This window comes from Prunus dulcis, chromosome 7 (genome assembly GCF_902201215.1).
Source record: "Prunus dulcis chromosome 7, ALMONDv2, whole genome shotgun sequence".
Classification (NCBI taxonomy): domain Eukaryota; kingdom Viridiplantae; phylum Streptophyta; class Magnoliopsida; order Rosales; family Rosaceae; genus Prunus; species Prunus dulcis.
The window spans coordinates 20476643-20490992 of NC_047656.1; the positions used below are offsets into that span (position 1 = coordinate 20476643).

Sequence of the window (14350 nt, forward strand, 5' to 3'; positions counted from 1 at the left end):
GATGTCGGAAAGCTGCTTATTTGGGGTAAAAGTGAGCTTCAGAATTGGTTTCTACGGTTGGTTTGCTTTCGGGGGCAAAAGGCATGTGTGAAATTTGAGAGGGCCAAATAATACACTGAACTTTAGGGTAAATAAATTTCAAGGCTTGTGGAATACATGTAATGTTTTTTATTTGGTCCCAACAGCTTCAACTTCTTCGAAATCCTGCAGAGTAAACGGAGTAGAAGAAAAAATCATCCTTTCTCCTAAAGGGACAACAACGTTATAGAGGAAATGGGAATATGTTTCTATCATGTGGGAAATGCAAAAGAAATCAGAAGATACAAGAATACATTAGGTTGACTATCACTGGTATTCACAAAGATTCTGCGAATCAATATATTGTTAATCATCTGAAACATCATTAGATGGAGATTCACTGTCTGTCTGCGCCCTAAACTATCTGCTTGATATTAGATTCTTCCTCTGCTTTGGTTTCCTTGTAATCCTTGGGAAGCACATTACAGTTAATGGCCTGCCATACTGGTCTCTCTGCCAGGAATGCTCTGTTGGGTCAAAGCTAGTCATTAGAGCAACTAGTAACATAACACCACAAAAAAGATGTGCACAAAACATAACAGAGTGGGGGAGGGAGGGGGAGGGACGGAGACTCACGGGTGCTTGCAAAGTGTGGGGCACTGAATTGTAACTGCATACTTGCAAGTGGCTATCTCTGTAATTGAATTAATCATAGCTATGCCCTCTGAGCACACAAATCTCACCTGCAAATGCATACAACGTAAGGGCGGCAAGAAAAGATGCAAAAGGAAATTAAAAACTACATTATATATATAAATTAATAACTTAATACCTCAGTCGCCCGTTGTTGGTCTGTAAGATCACATGTAGTCCCATTTGTATATTGGTGAGCATGATACCTATATGAACCGTGCAATTTGATGAACTGTACTCAATCTAACGCATTTTCATAAAGACAAAATCATACCTTTGGTATGCATCTTTTGAGCGTGGATCTTTAAGTCTAGATATGTCAGAAAGATTCTGGTTGACAGCAGCAGTGGCCTCTGCATCATATATACCCAGAATAAATTCCTGAACCACCTGTAATAAGAGACGAAAATAGCCAATTACATGGTTAATATTATCAGGTTTCAATTGGTCTGAAAGTGTTCCAACGAGAAATGAGAACATCTAAAAAGATGACGATAATAATGCTAATGCAACTGGTTTTAATTCCTGAAAATTGGAAAAGAAAACCAATGTAAGAAATTGACCGATGTCTGCACTACCTGTACCACAGCAACTACTACGTATAACACTATAACCACTACAAGGATGGAGGAACAGAAACACATTGAACAGGCAGGATTACCCAACCAGGACCAACCCTAATACTTAAGTAGTTAATCACTTACGGGAATGCATCAAATACAGTGTGCCAACACTACATTAAAGCCCAAGACCATCTTGATAAATGTAGTACTTATTAACACACTTGAGGCATATTAGTTCTCTTCCTCTCATTATATACAGTTATACTGCGGATAACATATTTCAAAAGAAGCATCAGAAAATAGAACTAACAATAGAAGTATATTATATTTTAAAGTGAGCATTTGAGAGGGACATGGGAGAATACCTTCTCATCTTCCAAATGAATTTGCCGTAATCTCTTCTGATAGCAAAACTCATATGACCACCAACCCTCTTGCTGCATAAAGGAGTTGGTTATGTTAGCATAATGTACAGTAAATGCATAATCACCTGGTTACTAATGTAGTTTTATAGGTTACATAACTATGAGCAACAGTAAAGGGAATTTGCTCATAGGCACCCTCACCAGATTTGATCTAATTATAAAAACCAAAATAATAGATGTGTTGCTTTTTTAAATTAATTGTAAGAAGAAAAATATTTATGTACTACAAAACCATGGGACAAATTGAAGACAGTTTTAATGTCACAAATCTTACTCTGATAAAGCATTCTTCCTTGAGTACTTCAAGCAGCTCATCTGGTGTCTTCATCTTAACTCGTTTCTCAGTTTCCACAATCACGCTGCTTATATTATGCTGAAGTACTTGCTTCCCACTCTTGGCTTCCTCCACCTTAGGCAAGTAACATATAAAATTTTGTCCATTGTCATTTGGCATAACCACAGACTCTTGACCATCCTCCTGCAATATTTGTACCCAATTATTAGATCAACATGGTTTGAGGAGGATCAATGTTTATATGTACTTTTTTATTCTAAAGAATTTTTATTTTTATTTTTTCCTTTTTGGGGCGGGGAAGTTTCAAAGCATCAAAATATAACAACTACATACATATAGGAACAAACAATAAATACAAGTAAAACTAAATAAATAAAAATACAATCTTAGCTTACAGGATGAAAAGGTGAGTCTTCAGGATGGAATTCAATCTTGTATTTTGGTTCACGAGAGCTGCGACTAAATGTGCCACCTGCTCATCAATAGATGGAGAAAAAAAAAAAAAAATTATTTTGCAGTAAAAGATATCAAATTTAACAAACAAATTAGATAAATAAAATAGTTTCTAATTGTACCTAAAAATAAAGCTAGAACAAGATGATTATCCTCATGTAAAGATCGTGATTGCATTACAAAAGGTCCTAAAATCACAGACACAGATTCCTACTCACGCTAGAATCTACAGTCAGTTTCAACGCTGACCTGACTACAGCTGAATCACTTCAGCATATGTAAGAACAATCCTTTTGGCAACTCAAACTTTTTTCCTTGATACTTTGTTTGCCAATAAAGTGCCTTCCACAACCTACCCGTTCTCAACCCGATTCCAGTCCCTACCAATTGATGACAACAAAGTTTGGCCCTTCAGACTAAAGGCTAAACAAGCTTACGACCCCTTCAACTGCTTTCAAACTAAACTAATTTAACTCAGCTAGAAGCTGTAACTTTACGTACAAATTTAAGTAATTAAGCTTAACTTAAAGCAATTCAATGCGGTTTAATTTGAAGTATTGCCAAGCCAATAGAAATCTCTATGCAGTCCTATGCAATACAAATTGATCATCCCGTTAATAATCTCAGCTGAGCTGAAAATTCGTCAAATTTACGTTATTCCAGAAACCTATATATGAACCATTAAGCCTCAGAATCAAGGCTCAAGTGCAAACACCTTTCAAATTCCACCAATGTTTTCAAGCTCAGCATCTGATTAACAACGATTGATGTAACAATAAAAAATCAAATACACACACGCTATATATATATATATATATATATATGCATGTAGTTGATAAACTTACTAAAAAATTCTGGGCTTCCGCTCCCTTGATACCCAAAAAAAAAAAACTATTTAAATTCGGTAAGCAAGACATGATTTTGTATCAAAGAAGGAAGGGTGTCACTAAAACAAAGAGGGGTTTTAGATTTCAGCCATGAAAAAAATGAAATTATGCAAATATGAGAGGGAAATAGATGGATTTGAGAAGTGGGTAATTACCTAGGTGAGCTGGGAAGATCTGATCGGCCAAGACAAGGTGGCACAGAACGTACAGTTGAGTAATAAACACTACCAACTTCATATTTTTGTTCCTTCTGAGAAGGAAAAAAAAAAGTCTCAAAAGAGAAGTTAGAGAAGGGGAGAGGTATTAAACCTTGGCTATTGCTACGTCAATGAAGAAGACGAAGAACACAAAGAAGAAGAAGAAGAAGAAGTGATGCAGCTAAACTGTTGTGGTTGTTTTAACACCTCCACGCAGACTAGCCAATAAATGGACGCCGCGTAATGTGCTCACTTGTAATTTTGACACAGTGGACATGACTGAGTTGACGTGGCAATTGTAGGGCTGCAAAGCCCAACCTCTTCTTTTAGAAGGTTGGATTGGGTTGGGCTTTAGCATTTATCCAAATTCAAGTTGGTTGGTTAGGCTTGGTGATTGTCAACAACTTTGACACGATATGGATTAGGGGTGGGCACTCAAATCGGCAAACCGGAAATCCGAGCCGAACCACACTGAACCAAACCGAAAAAAAACCAAGTTGACCAAAAAGTCAAAAACCGGTCAAAAACCGAACCGGACCGGTTTGGACTGGATTCGGATCCGGTTCCATGTCTTCAAAAACCGAACCGGGCCGAACCGAACCGTTGAAACTAAAAAAATATATAATTTCAATATATATTTATATTTAATGCTATATTTTTAATTTCACTAAAAAAAAACCTAATATTTATCCAAGTTCAATGTCAAAATATCTCTCTTTTCTCACTTTAATATTTATTTTTATATGAAATTGAATAATTTGTTAATTTTCAAGTAAAAAAATAATATTTCAGTTGAGAATTGTATTACAAAACAATTTTAAAAAATAATTTTTATAATCCGGTTCAAAACCGAACCGAAACCGAACCGGACCGAAACCGGTTCAAACCGAACCGGACAGTTTTTGAATTTTTTTAATTAAAACCGAACCGAACCAAACTGCATGAATAGTATCGGATCGGTTCTAATTTGAGGCAAAAACCGGTCCAAACCGAACCGTGCCCACCCCTAATATGGATTGATCATAATAAAATGTTTTTCAATAACTTTTACATGATAATTTGTAGTTGGTAATAACTAAATATCAACGACCATAAGAATTATAGATACAAAAAACTTTCAAAAATACACTATGATGTAAAGAAAAACTTGTGTTGATATCAATCGTTTAAATATGTAAGATATTAGAGGAAACTAAAAAAATATCATAGTCTATATAAAGGTTTTCAAACAAAAGAAGCAATGTATTACCCAAAGCTCCATTGAACTTGAGCACAAGAAGATTGTCCAAGGGGTCCTCAGTTTTATCTACATTAAAATAAGTAGACAAAAACACGAACGCTATATTTCATGATAAATAAAAGCTTTTTTGTATTCAAATCACCTACATGTAATCTGGTAACCATATTTTCTTATCATCAATTGTTAAATTGTGAGGAAAAAAAAAAAATGAACACTAACATATTTATGTCTCAAATAATGTGATAAATGATGGTATTATAAATTTTCAATTAACACAAATTTCAGCAAGTTTGAAATAATCTGTTGACTAGATTTACAGCAAAAATTAAACAAAACACAACAAGGTAAACAACCACATCCTCAAAAAGCTGGCGGTGGTGGGCGGTGGCTTGGAATACATGCCACGCATTGTAAAAGTCCACGAGTCCACCTTTTTTCAGTTTTCCGAACAGGCTGTCTTTCTGACCCCCTGCAGTTTGCTTTACTTTGCGATTGGCAGGCAGTTGAATAGTTCTCGCCATACTTTTTTTCACATGCTTAAATAGCCACGTGGCAAACAGTCATTGGTAGCTAGATGACAATGGTCCCACACAACCACTTGATTGAATATAAACATTTTCTATGGGTTTCCAAATTCCACTAAATATTTATCCCCTCTGTTTTTCAGTTTGTTTACATTATCTTTTTATATGCCCTCTGTTTCCCCACTTGTATACATTTTCTCTTGGAATGACTATTGCCAGATTTTTCTTCTAGATTAATGTGTTTTATCTTCCTAGATACTGCTCAATATTTTTTATTTTTCTCTTAATTATTAGAAAATGGTACAGTCATTTTTGTATATATATATTTTTCATGTTGAACTACATAAATTTAGAACATGGAAATCTGATGTTAAGGTGACTTTTTTTGTTTGTTGTATTTTATATATTTTAGCATAAAATCTATACACCCAATCCAAATGCAAAAAAAAGAAAAAAAAGAAAAAAAGAAAAAAAAGGAGGTAGAAGAAAACTAACCGACAAACAGAAGCCAACTGCAAACCCAAGCAGCTCCCAAACAGATGGCTCTTGAAGTGGCAAACGGATCCATGTCTAAACGAAAATCCCCAAGAAACTTGGAATTCACGGAAACGGGGGTCCCACCATATTAAAATTACTTCTTTTTAGTTTTGATAATATATTAATGAAAACAAAAAAAGAAATTAAAATTTATCAGAATCTTCTCTTCTTTTGTGGCGTTTACGTTAAGCAGTGAAAATCTTCTCTACACATCACCAAGGAGCCAACGGACATTGGACGGGTTTTTTCCTTCCATTCCTGACATCACATTCAGCCACAGATTTTATCTCATTTTCTCGTCTGAGCTTCTCCTGTGAAACCCGGACTCTTCTCGAGAATTCATTTCCCAGATAAGTTTCTCTCCTTATCTCTCTCTCTCTCTCTCTATCTCTCACCAAAATCTTGTTTTTCTGCTGAAAAAAGAACGACAATTTTGGTTTTGCAAAGCGTCAGTTGCTTCTCTCTGAATTGGGATTTGTTTATTATTGGATGGGCAGTAACAAATCCTGATTTAGAGGGAAGGGAATTCGTGTTCTGAGTTTGTGGTGTCTTGAAATTATGCTGAAAGAAAATCCAGTTGAGCTTCAAGGGAGTAGCTCCAGATTTTGAACTTCTTTCATAGCAATTCAGCCCACAATAGGAGGTCTTGGGTGGAATTCGTTTCTGGGAAAAGAGCTTTACTTCTGGTATGCTTGTCTTTTTCTGATTTGTTGTATTAATACACGATTGAATTGTGAGGATCTGTTTTCAAAGTATACTTATTGGAAACTAGAAGTTTAGAGTTCTTTGGAATTATTCTGGTCACCTTTTGAAGGTTTTGTATTGAATTGTCTTTTGGGCTTGGATTGCTTTTTCTCGTGTAAAGGACTTGGTTGCAATAAGTTGTTGGTTTTCTTGTTTACTTAATTGGATCAGCTACTTGGTTTTTGAGCATTCAGGCCTGTAGTTAGATTAGGTATTAGTTTTCTTTCTGGCTCAAACATTTTGTATGAATTGTTGAGTGCATGATGCGGAAGCAAGGTGGAAAAAAGAAGAAGAGTGCAGGAGAAAAATCAGGTGATGCTCCAAATCAAAGCAAAACTGGGGATAATAGCCCAAAAGCCTATGATAAGGACACAGCAGTTTTCATTTCAATGTCTCAAGAACTGAAGGACGAGGGGAACAAGTTGTTTCAGAAGAGGGACCATGAAGGAGCTATGTTGAAATATGAGAAGGCCCTCAAGTTGCTTCCACGAAATCATATCGATGTATCCTATCTTAGGAGTAACATGGCCGCCTGCTATATGCAGATGGGCCTGAGTGAGTACCCCAAGGCTATCAATGAGTGTAATTTGGCTCTTGAAGTCACACCTAAGTACAGTAAGGCGCTGTTGAAGCGGGCCAAGTGTTATGAGGCTTTGAATAGGTTGGATTTGGCTCTGAGAGATGTTGGTACTGTTTTGAGCATGGAGCCAAACAATATCATGGCAACAGAGGTTGCAGAAAGAGTGAAGAGTGTACTTGAGAAGAAGGGATTGAGGGTGAATGACACAGTAATTGAGCTGCCTCCAGATTATGTTGAACCAACTCATGCTTTACTACCAGGGAAAGTAATGAAATTGAAGAATCGGAAAAAGAAGAAGTGCAACAAGGATGAAGAGAAGAAGGCTGACGACAATATTGAGGAGAAGACCGAGGACAAGATTGAGGAAAAGAAGGCTCTGGACATAGCTGAGGAAGTGAAGTCTGTGCAAATAGCTGAAGAAAAGAAGGCTGTGGAAATAGCTGAGGAAAAGAAGGCAGAGGTCAAGGTAGTTGTGGAGGAGAAAATCAGTAGTCCAAAGGAAGAAGTGCCTAAAAGAAGTGTGAAATTGGTATTTGGAGAGGATATAAGATGGGCTCAGTTGCCAGTTAATTGCACCCTCCTGCAACTGAGAGAGGTAGTCCGTGATCGGTTTCCTAGCTCAAGAGCAGTTCTCATCAAATATAGAGACCAAGAAGGTGATTTGGTTACAATCACTAGTAATGAAGAGCTGAGGTGGGCTGAAGGATCAGCAGAATCAGAAGGCTCTGTCAGGCTTTACGTAGTGGAAGTTAACCCTGAGCAGGATCCATTCTTTGAGAAACTGGAAATTGAAGCACACAAGCTTGATGTACAGCAAAATAAGGTAGCCGAGAATGGTAGCGTGGTAAAACAGAAGGATATGAAGGGGTCCCCTTGCGTTGAGGATTGGATAATCCATTTTGCTCAGCTGTTCAAGAACTATGCTGGGATTGAATCTGATGCATACTTGGATCTTCATGAACTTGGAGTGAAGCTTTATTCTGAGGCTATGGAGGAGACAGTTACAAGTGAAGAAGCCCAAGACCTTTTTGACATAGCAGGAGAGAAGTTTCAAGAAATGGGAGCTTTAGCATTGTTCAACTGGGGAAATGTTCACATGGCCAGGGCAAGGAAGAAGGTGTATTTCACAGAAGATTCTTCAAAGGAATCAATCATTTCAAATATCCAAAGTGCACATGATTGGGCACAAAAAGAATACATTGAAGCAGGAAGGAGATATGAAGAAGCGCTGCAGATAAAACCAGACTTCTATGAAGGCTATCTGGCCCTTGGGCAGCAGCAGTTTGAACAGGCAAAACTTTCTTGGTATTATGCAATTAGCAGCAATGCTGATTTGGAGACGTGGCCTTCGACAGAGGTTCTACGACTTTATAACTATGCTGAAGACAATATGGAAAAAGGCATGCAGCTGTGGGAGGAATTGGAAGAGCAGCGTCTTAGCGAACTCTCCAGTCCAAGTAGTGTTAAATCCCAGTTGCAGAAAATGGGTTTGGATGGAATTTTCAGAGACATATCAGAACATGAAGCTGCAGACCAGGCTACAAGCATGAGGTGTCAGATAAATCTCCTATGGGGCACCATGCTCTATGAGCGATCTATTGTGGAATTCAAATTAGGGCTACCTGTATGGCACGAATGTTTGGAAGTTGCAGTTGAAAAATTTGGACTTGCTGGGGCTTCTCCCACTGATATAGCTGTGATGGTTAAAAACCACTCTTCAAATGATAATGCATTGGAAGGTGACACAATTCAAAGTTTTGCACTCTGAAACTAATGGTCTACTGCTGCCATTTCTTTAACTAGCTTAGACGTTTAATTGCTCATTTTTCTGTACAGGTATGGGATTCAAAATTGATGAGATAGTACAAGCATGGAATGAGATGCATGAAGCGAAAAAGTGGCAGAGTGGAATTCCATCATTCAGGTTGGAGCCATTACTTCGAAGACGAGCTTCCCGAATTTATTATGCCTTGGATCATGCTTGAAAATTAGCATTGGATAGACACACTTTTACTGCCCTGACGCCATGGATTGGAGCATATAATCCTGCACATTGAGGTAGTCTTGAGTTGAGTTTGTCCATTTCTCTTTCCATTTGCTTTTTGTGTCATGGTTAAAATTTCATGTACAAAGTCATTTTAGAATTAATCATCAAAAGGCTTGTTTCTTTTGCAGGTTTTCTTGCTACTGCCCTGTAAAGTACTTTTCAGGCTTTTAGCTATGGCCACTTAGTTTTACAAACAGTGGATAGTTGTGATTCAAAATTTTATTATGAGTAGTAGCTGTTCAGAAATCAAAATTTTTTTATTCTCTTTTGACGTAAGGGGATTGGAGGTGAAGTTGCAGGTCTTCATTTTAGTTAGTTTCTGCCTTCATCAACATCGCTTGTAGTTTCTGTCAGAATAGATTGTACTTGTAATTGAAGCGTCTACGATCCAATTCCAAAGGCATGTTCTTGATTTTTTTTTTTTTTTGGTTTTATTTTGATGCAGTTTGATGTGAGTTTGGGGTGTAATTTAAACATCTTTTAGGTCGTTGGTGTAGTAGTGTGTTTTAGGGAAAAAACTTGTATTGGATTAATGAGAGACTGTTGTTATAAACCTCACTTCCTTATTTCTTTCTGTTATAAAAATTTATCCTGGTTGCGATGCTTATTTGTATTAGAATGTGAAATGAAGAAGTGAAAGTCAATAATGTCCTTAAATATTTGGTCATCTAGTAGGGTACAAACGACATTGTCTATTTTACCTGATTTACAAACGCCATTGTCATCAAGCAGACGCCTTTCCACTTCCCAGAATCCCAACCTAGCTTGGCTTTGTAACAGTGAGACGACTCGCACAATCTCTCACTGTGAATTCTTCTTCAACCTCGATCAAATCTCAAACCCTAGCCCTAATTCACCGCTCTTAGATTAGAGCAAAGTGGTTGAGCTGCTCACAGCTTTCACATTGACGAAAATGGCGTCTCGGTTGCAGAAGATCGAAGGAGACGAGTCCGTACTGTTGCGCGTAACTCATTCGAACCTCAAGACCTTCTCTGCCGACATCCGCTTCTCCCTACAGAGCTCCGTGGAGTACGTCAAGGACAAGCTATGGCGTAAATGCGGCACTTCTGTAGATTCCATGTCGATCCACCTGTATGACGACGCCAACACCCAAGTCTCCGTTTTGAACGACAACTCCAAGCCCCTCGGCTTCTATTCACCGCACGACGGGTCAGCACACGCACAAACACTCTCACTCTCACTCTCACTCTCTTGTTATTTGTGATTTGGTTAAATCTGTGATTATTGTTGGTTGTGTGTGTTTGAAATTGAAAGCTACCGGCTACATGTTATAGATCTTGACCCTTCATCGGTGACCTCCGGTGGGTGGCTTGAGGACACATCGTTGGTGGAGAAGTACACTATTTCCCAAGAAGCTTATGAGAAACGAGATGGTAAGTTACCCAATATATTGTTATGTGTGTAGTTCTTGTAAAGTGTATTTAGTTCAATCCAGATGTTTACAGTTTTGTTTGAGAGTTGGTTTAATTTCTGTTTGGATTATAATGGGCATAGTTATTATTTGTTCTTTATGTATTATTTTTGTAATCACATGTTTGTGGTTTTGTTTCAGGGACTTTTAGAAAATTTAAAGACAAATTGGCATCTCAGAACCCGTCAGCTTTTGAGAATAAAGTAAGCGTCAACTATGTTATTTATTCCTTTAAGATGCATATTGAGTGTCAAATCAAACTGAGATGTTCTTAAGTTTGTTTAATGAAGTTTTGTTCGCAGATACCAGAGAACAATATGGAAGATCTCTGTGTAAATATCAAGGTGCTTCCTGTTTCCTTTTTCCTTTCTTTTTTGTTTAAGTATTAGTAGTCATTGGGTCATAAGCATGAACTGCAAGGCTCAGTTTGTCTTTTTAAATAGTTTAACAGTGTACTACTGACTGAGTTAGCTTTGTGGCACATCCACAGACTACAAAAATGAATAAATTTTTTGTTTTTTGGTCGAGAAATGATATAATTATTTTTCTAATATTTTTAAGATCTGAACGATTTAAAGACTGTAGCATTTAAATTTCCATGAGGTAATGTTGTGTCATTAAGTGGTGATTGTTCTTTACCTTGTTGGTTTCAAGCATTCAGCTGGATTATTTTCCAGTTGCAGTTGGCATTTTCTTCAGCATTCTAGATGGCACTTGAACTGTAATTTTATATAACTATAATTTTATAGGAATATGTGTTGATATCATTTTTCTTTATTCGCTTGTATTTTGTGTAGGAGTTGAAAGCATTCTCGGTTCTCCAAAATCTTCCTCATATTTTATTATGTGTTAACTAGCATTTTCTTTTCTTGTTTATTGTGAAACAATATTCATGATTGCCTCAGTTCTCCTACTTTATATGCTGAAGGTTGGAGATAGATGTGAAGTTCAACCAGGGGATAAAAGAGGTGTTGTTAAATTTGTTGGTCGGGCAGAATCTCTGGCTCCTGGTTTCTGGATTGGAGTTCAATATGATGAACCATTGGGAAAGCATGATGGCATGTAAGTGAGCTCCTGACTCATGCTATGTTTTGTTTTTGGTATCTCATGTGCCAATCATAAAAATGGTATACTCTTGGTTCTGTTGTTCCTAACAATTTCTCATTTCCTTAGAATAATCATAGCAAGGTTAATATCATTTATTGTTGTGAGTGCATCTAGTGATAGACGTTGAGGACAGAAAGTGCATGTGAAGAAATTGTTTTGTTCAAATAAAAGAAACCTGCATACAGTGATGTAAAAGACATACTCAAAATACATTTGAAATGGCATGACTTAGAATGTTTACGTGATTTTTTGTTTTGTTTTTGTTTTTGTTTTTTTGTGTGTGGTCAATGTATTAAATATCTAAGAAATAAAAGCAGATTTCAATTACAAGTCTTTGGATTCAACATAGTAGAGTAGTTCAACAAAAAAAAAAAAAAAGAGCCTAGTATCTATAAGCTAGACTATGAGCTAATATGTTACGTCTGCTATCTTTTGATTGAGTACATCACACTTTTTCCATTCCCATGAGTAAATTTTGTTCAAGGAGAAAATTCCCATAGGAAATAATATATATAACTCTCATTTTACCTGCAGAAAGTAAATTCTTGGTTGACTCTTGGTTTTGTGTGTGTTAAATTGGTGGATGCTTCTCATCTGGTTTTGGCTGATAACATGTAATATTGTCTGGTAGTAAAGATACACTTTTTTTCCCCTTCTACTTTATTATTTTTGTTCTTCCTTTTAGCTAGTAGTGTACATGTTTTGTTACAGCATGCTTTTCTTCATTCTTTCTTTCTTTTATCAGGTTTGGTAAATCATGTTTGTGTCATTCAGTGCAACATTATATTACAGTGCACTACGAGCAAAAAGAAACACTAATTGTTATGTGTTACGAAGATAATGGAATCTAAACTCATATTATACAATTTTAAATGCTTTGGAGAATTTAGGGCTCACCCTATATGTGTATGTATCCAATCAGTAGCCATTCTTGTCACCGAACTAGTTTCTAAGATTGGTGAATATTGAATAGTCTTTCCTCTGAAATTCTGCACATACATACAACCTTATATTTCTTGAAATTGGTGTTTATTACAGTGTTGGTGATCTTTGGTATGTTTCTAAATCCGATAGAACCAAAATTCTTTCATGTTGTGATTTTGCTATACCATGAGTGGACATTTTTGAATTGCCTATTTTAAATTTGCATTCCTGTTTTCTGCATATTATTTGGTTGAGATTCCTCTTCTTCATATCATAGGGTGAAAGGAACAAGATATTTCAATTGCCTCCCACTTCATGGTGGAATTGTTCGGCCAGACAAAGTAAAGGTTCGTATGCATTTGTATTCTAGAACACTTCAAAATGATTTTTTTTCCTGATTTTCCTATCAAGATGTGGAGTATATTATTGTTTGGTTCGATTGGCTGTTTCACAAGGAACAGGAATGTGTCTGTTTTAAAGTTTAATATGACCTGTTAGCTCATAGGTTGTCACCCATCTGTGGTATTTCAACCGCTTTATGAACAGAACAAAAGTTTGGGGCCCACCTTTTAGCCCTGGGACTTTTACTGTTATACATTAGAAGAAGAACCCAAGGTTAAGGCGGGGAGTTAGCTTAGGAACTATTCCTCAATGATGACTTGGTTAATTGCAAATCGTGGAGTCAGCAATGGCTGTTAAATGCAATTGGATTCCTCTGTATCTTAACAAATTATTATATACCATTCTGGTGCACATACCTTTTCCATCTAAAGTGTCTTATGTGAAATGAAATTGCTTTTAATGACCTAGTTGAATTGGTTTATTTATATTCATTTCACAGCGGATGGAATAATAACATCGTAAAATTCTAACTTCAAACCTTTTTGCTAACGGTCAATTGAGTACCCTTTGTGTATTTCCAGCATGACTTGTTCATGGAGTTGACTAATGTGACTAATGCAATTTCAGGTTGGTGACTACCCTGAACGAGATCCATTCGAGGAGGATGAAATCTAAGCAGGTCTTAGAGAGAGTACTTATGTATTTCATGTTTTTACATAACCTTTTTGGGGCAATCGCCTTGAAGTTTCCTTATATTGTTCAAGTTGTAATATTATTGGGAGGAGTTTAGAGTGTGAAGCTTATTTGAGGGGTTCAATCCCACCATCAAACCATTGTTTAAGTCTATTGATTTTCTCACATTTGTTGATGATGGGATTGAATCCCTCTAAGCTCCTGCTTTCTGAGTAAAAGAAACAATGATGTTGGGTTGACTTAACAAATTAAGGCGTATTGGGCCGCTATTTTTTTAATTTCTGAGGCCCCTATTGGGCCACCATGTTTAATTTGCTCCTTATGTTCGGCTGCGTTCTTTAATTCTGTGCTCTATAATGAGGAGCTTAGAGTGAGGGGATTGCTTGAGGGGTTCAGTCCCACCATCAACAGATGTAAAGAAATCATTGGACTTATACATGGGCCGAACATTATGCTTTCAGTTCTGTAGTTGGGCTGTTGTTTTAGCTATCAATCACAAAACTTCATTGTATTACTGAAAACAGTAATAAAAGTCGAGAATCCAATCTAAAACTTCGAGTGAAGAGGCTAATACTCTTAATCAATTGGCGAAGAGGCTAATACTCTTAAACAATTGGCTACAAGTCCCTTGCAAAATTTAATTATATTA

General features: G+C 36.8%; 3 protein-coding genes across 4 annotated transcripts; 2 read left to right on the top strand and 1 right to left on the bottom strand.

Moving 5' to 3' along the window:
* Window positions 1-111: 111 nt before the first annotated feature.
* On the bottom strand, window positions 112-3726 carry LOC117635968 (protein OS-9 homolog). Its single transcript, XM_034370373.1, has 8 exons — window positions 3490-3726; window positions 2390-2466; window positions 1974-2177; window positions 1640-1711; window positions 986-1101; window positions 851-917; window positions 655-761; window positions 112-545 (listed from the first exon to the last, which is right to left on the bottom strand). The coding sequence occupies exons 1-8, from the start codon at window positions 3569-3571 to the stop codon at window positions 434-436; spliced, it is 837 nt and encodes a 278-aa protein (XP_034226264.1). The 5' UTR covers window positions 3572-3726; the 3' UTR covers window positions 112-433.
* A 2269-nt stretch (window positions 3727-5995) lies between these two features.
* On the top strand, window positions 5996-9615 carry LOC117636154 (protein PHOX1-like). Its single transcript, XM_034370631.1, has 3 exons — window positions 5996-8895; window positions 8993-9214; window positions 9332-9615. Exons 1-2 carry the CDS (start codon window positions 6837-6839, stop codon window positions 9139-9141), a joined length of 2208 nt encoding a protein of 735 aa, XP_034226522.1. The 5' UTR covers window positions 5996-6836; the 3' UTR covers window positions 9142-9214; window positions 9332-9615.
* A 302-nt stretch (window positions 9616-9917) lies between these two features.
* LOC117636156 (tubulin-folding cofactor B-like) lies at window positions 9918-14009 on the top strand. Of its 2 annotated transcripts, none has more exons than XM_034370633.1 (7): window positions 9918-10373; window positions 10479-10597; window positions 10777-10838; window positions 10926-10979; window positions 11564-11697; window positions 12944-13013; window positions 13636-14009. In XM_034370633.1, the coding sequence occupies exons 1-7, from the start codon at window positions 10117-10119 to the stop codon at window positions 13681-13683; spliced, it is 744 nt and encodes a 247-aa protein (XP_034226524.1). In that variant the 5' UTR covers window positions 9918-10116; the 3' UTR covers window positions 13684-14009. The 2 variants fall into 2 exon arrangements, with proteins under 2 accessions (XP_034226524.1, XP_034226526.1); XM_034370635.1 differs by having other exon boundaries at window positions 9925-10373; window positions 10938-10979.
* The last annotated feature ends 341 nt before the right edge of the window (window positions 14010-14350 follow it).

Excerpts from the sequence above, each read along its gene's own strand:
- LOC117636154 (XM_034370631.1), top strand. The coding sequence starts at position 6,837 with ATGATGCGGAAGCAAGGTGGAAAAAAGAAGAAGAGTGCAGGAGAAAAA. Across the intron at positions 8,896-8,992 it reads AAATGATAATGCATTGGAAG|GTATGGGATTCAAAATTGAT; the intron begins GTGACACAATTC and ends TTTTCTGTACAG.
- LOC117635968 (XM_034370373.1), bottom strand. The coding sequence starts at position 3,571 with ATGAAGTTGGTAGTGTTTATTACTCAACTGTACGTTCTGTGCCACCTT. Across the intron at positions 2,467-3,489 it reads GATCTTCCCAGCTCACCTAG|GTGGCACATTTAGTCGCAGC; the intron begins GTAATTACCCAC and ends ATTGATGAGCAG. Across the intron at positions 2,178-2,389 it reads AAGACTCACCTTTTCATCCT|GAGGATGGTCAAGAGTCTGT; the intron begins GTAAGCTAAGAT and ends CAAATATTGCAG.
- LOC117636156 (XM_034370633.1), top strand. The coding sequence starts at position 10,117 with ATGGCGTCTCGGTTGCAGAAGATCGAAGGAGACGAGTCCGTACTGTTG. Across the intron at positions 10,374-10,478 it reads TTCTATTCACCGCACGACGG|CTACCGGCTACATGTTATAG; the intron begins GTCAGCACACGC and ends TGAAATTGAAAG. Across the intron at positions 10,839-10,925 it reads CGTCAGCTTTTGAGAATAAA|TTTTGTTCGCAGATACCAGA; the intron begins GTAAGCGTCAAC and ends TGTTTAATGAAG.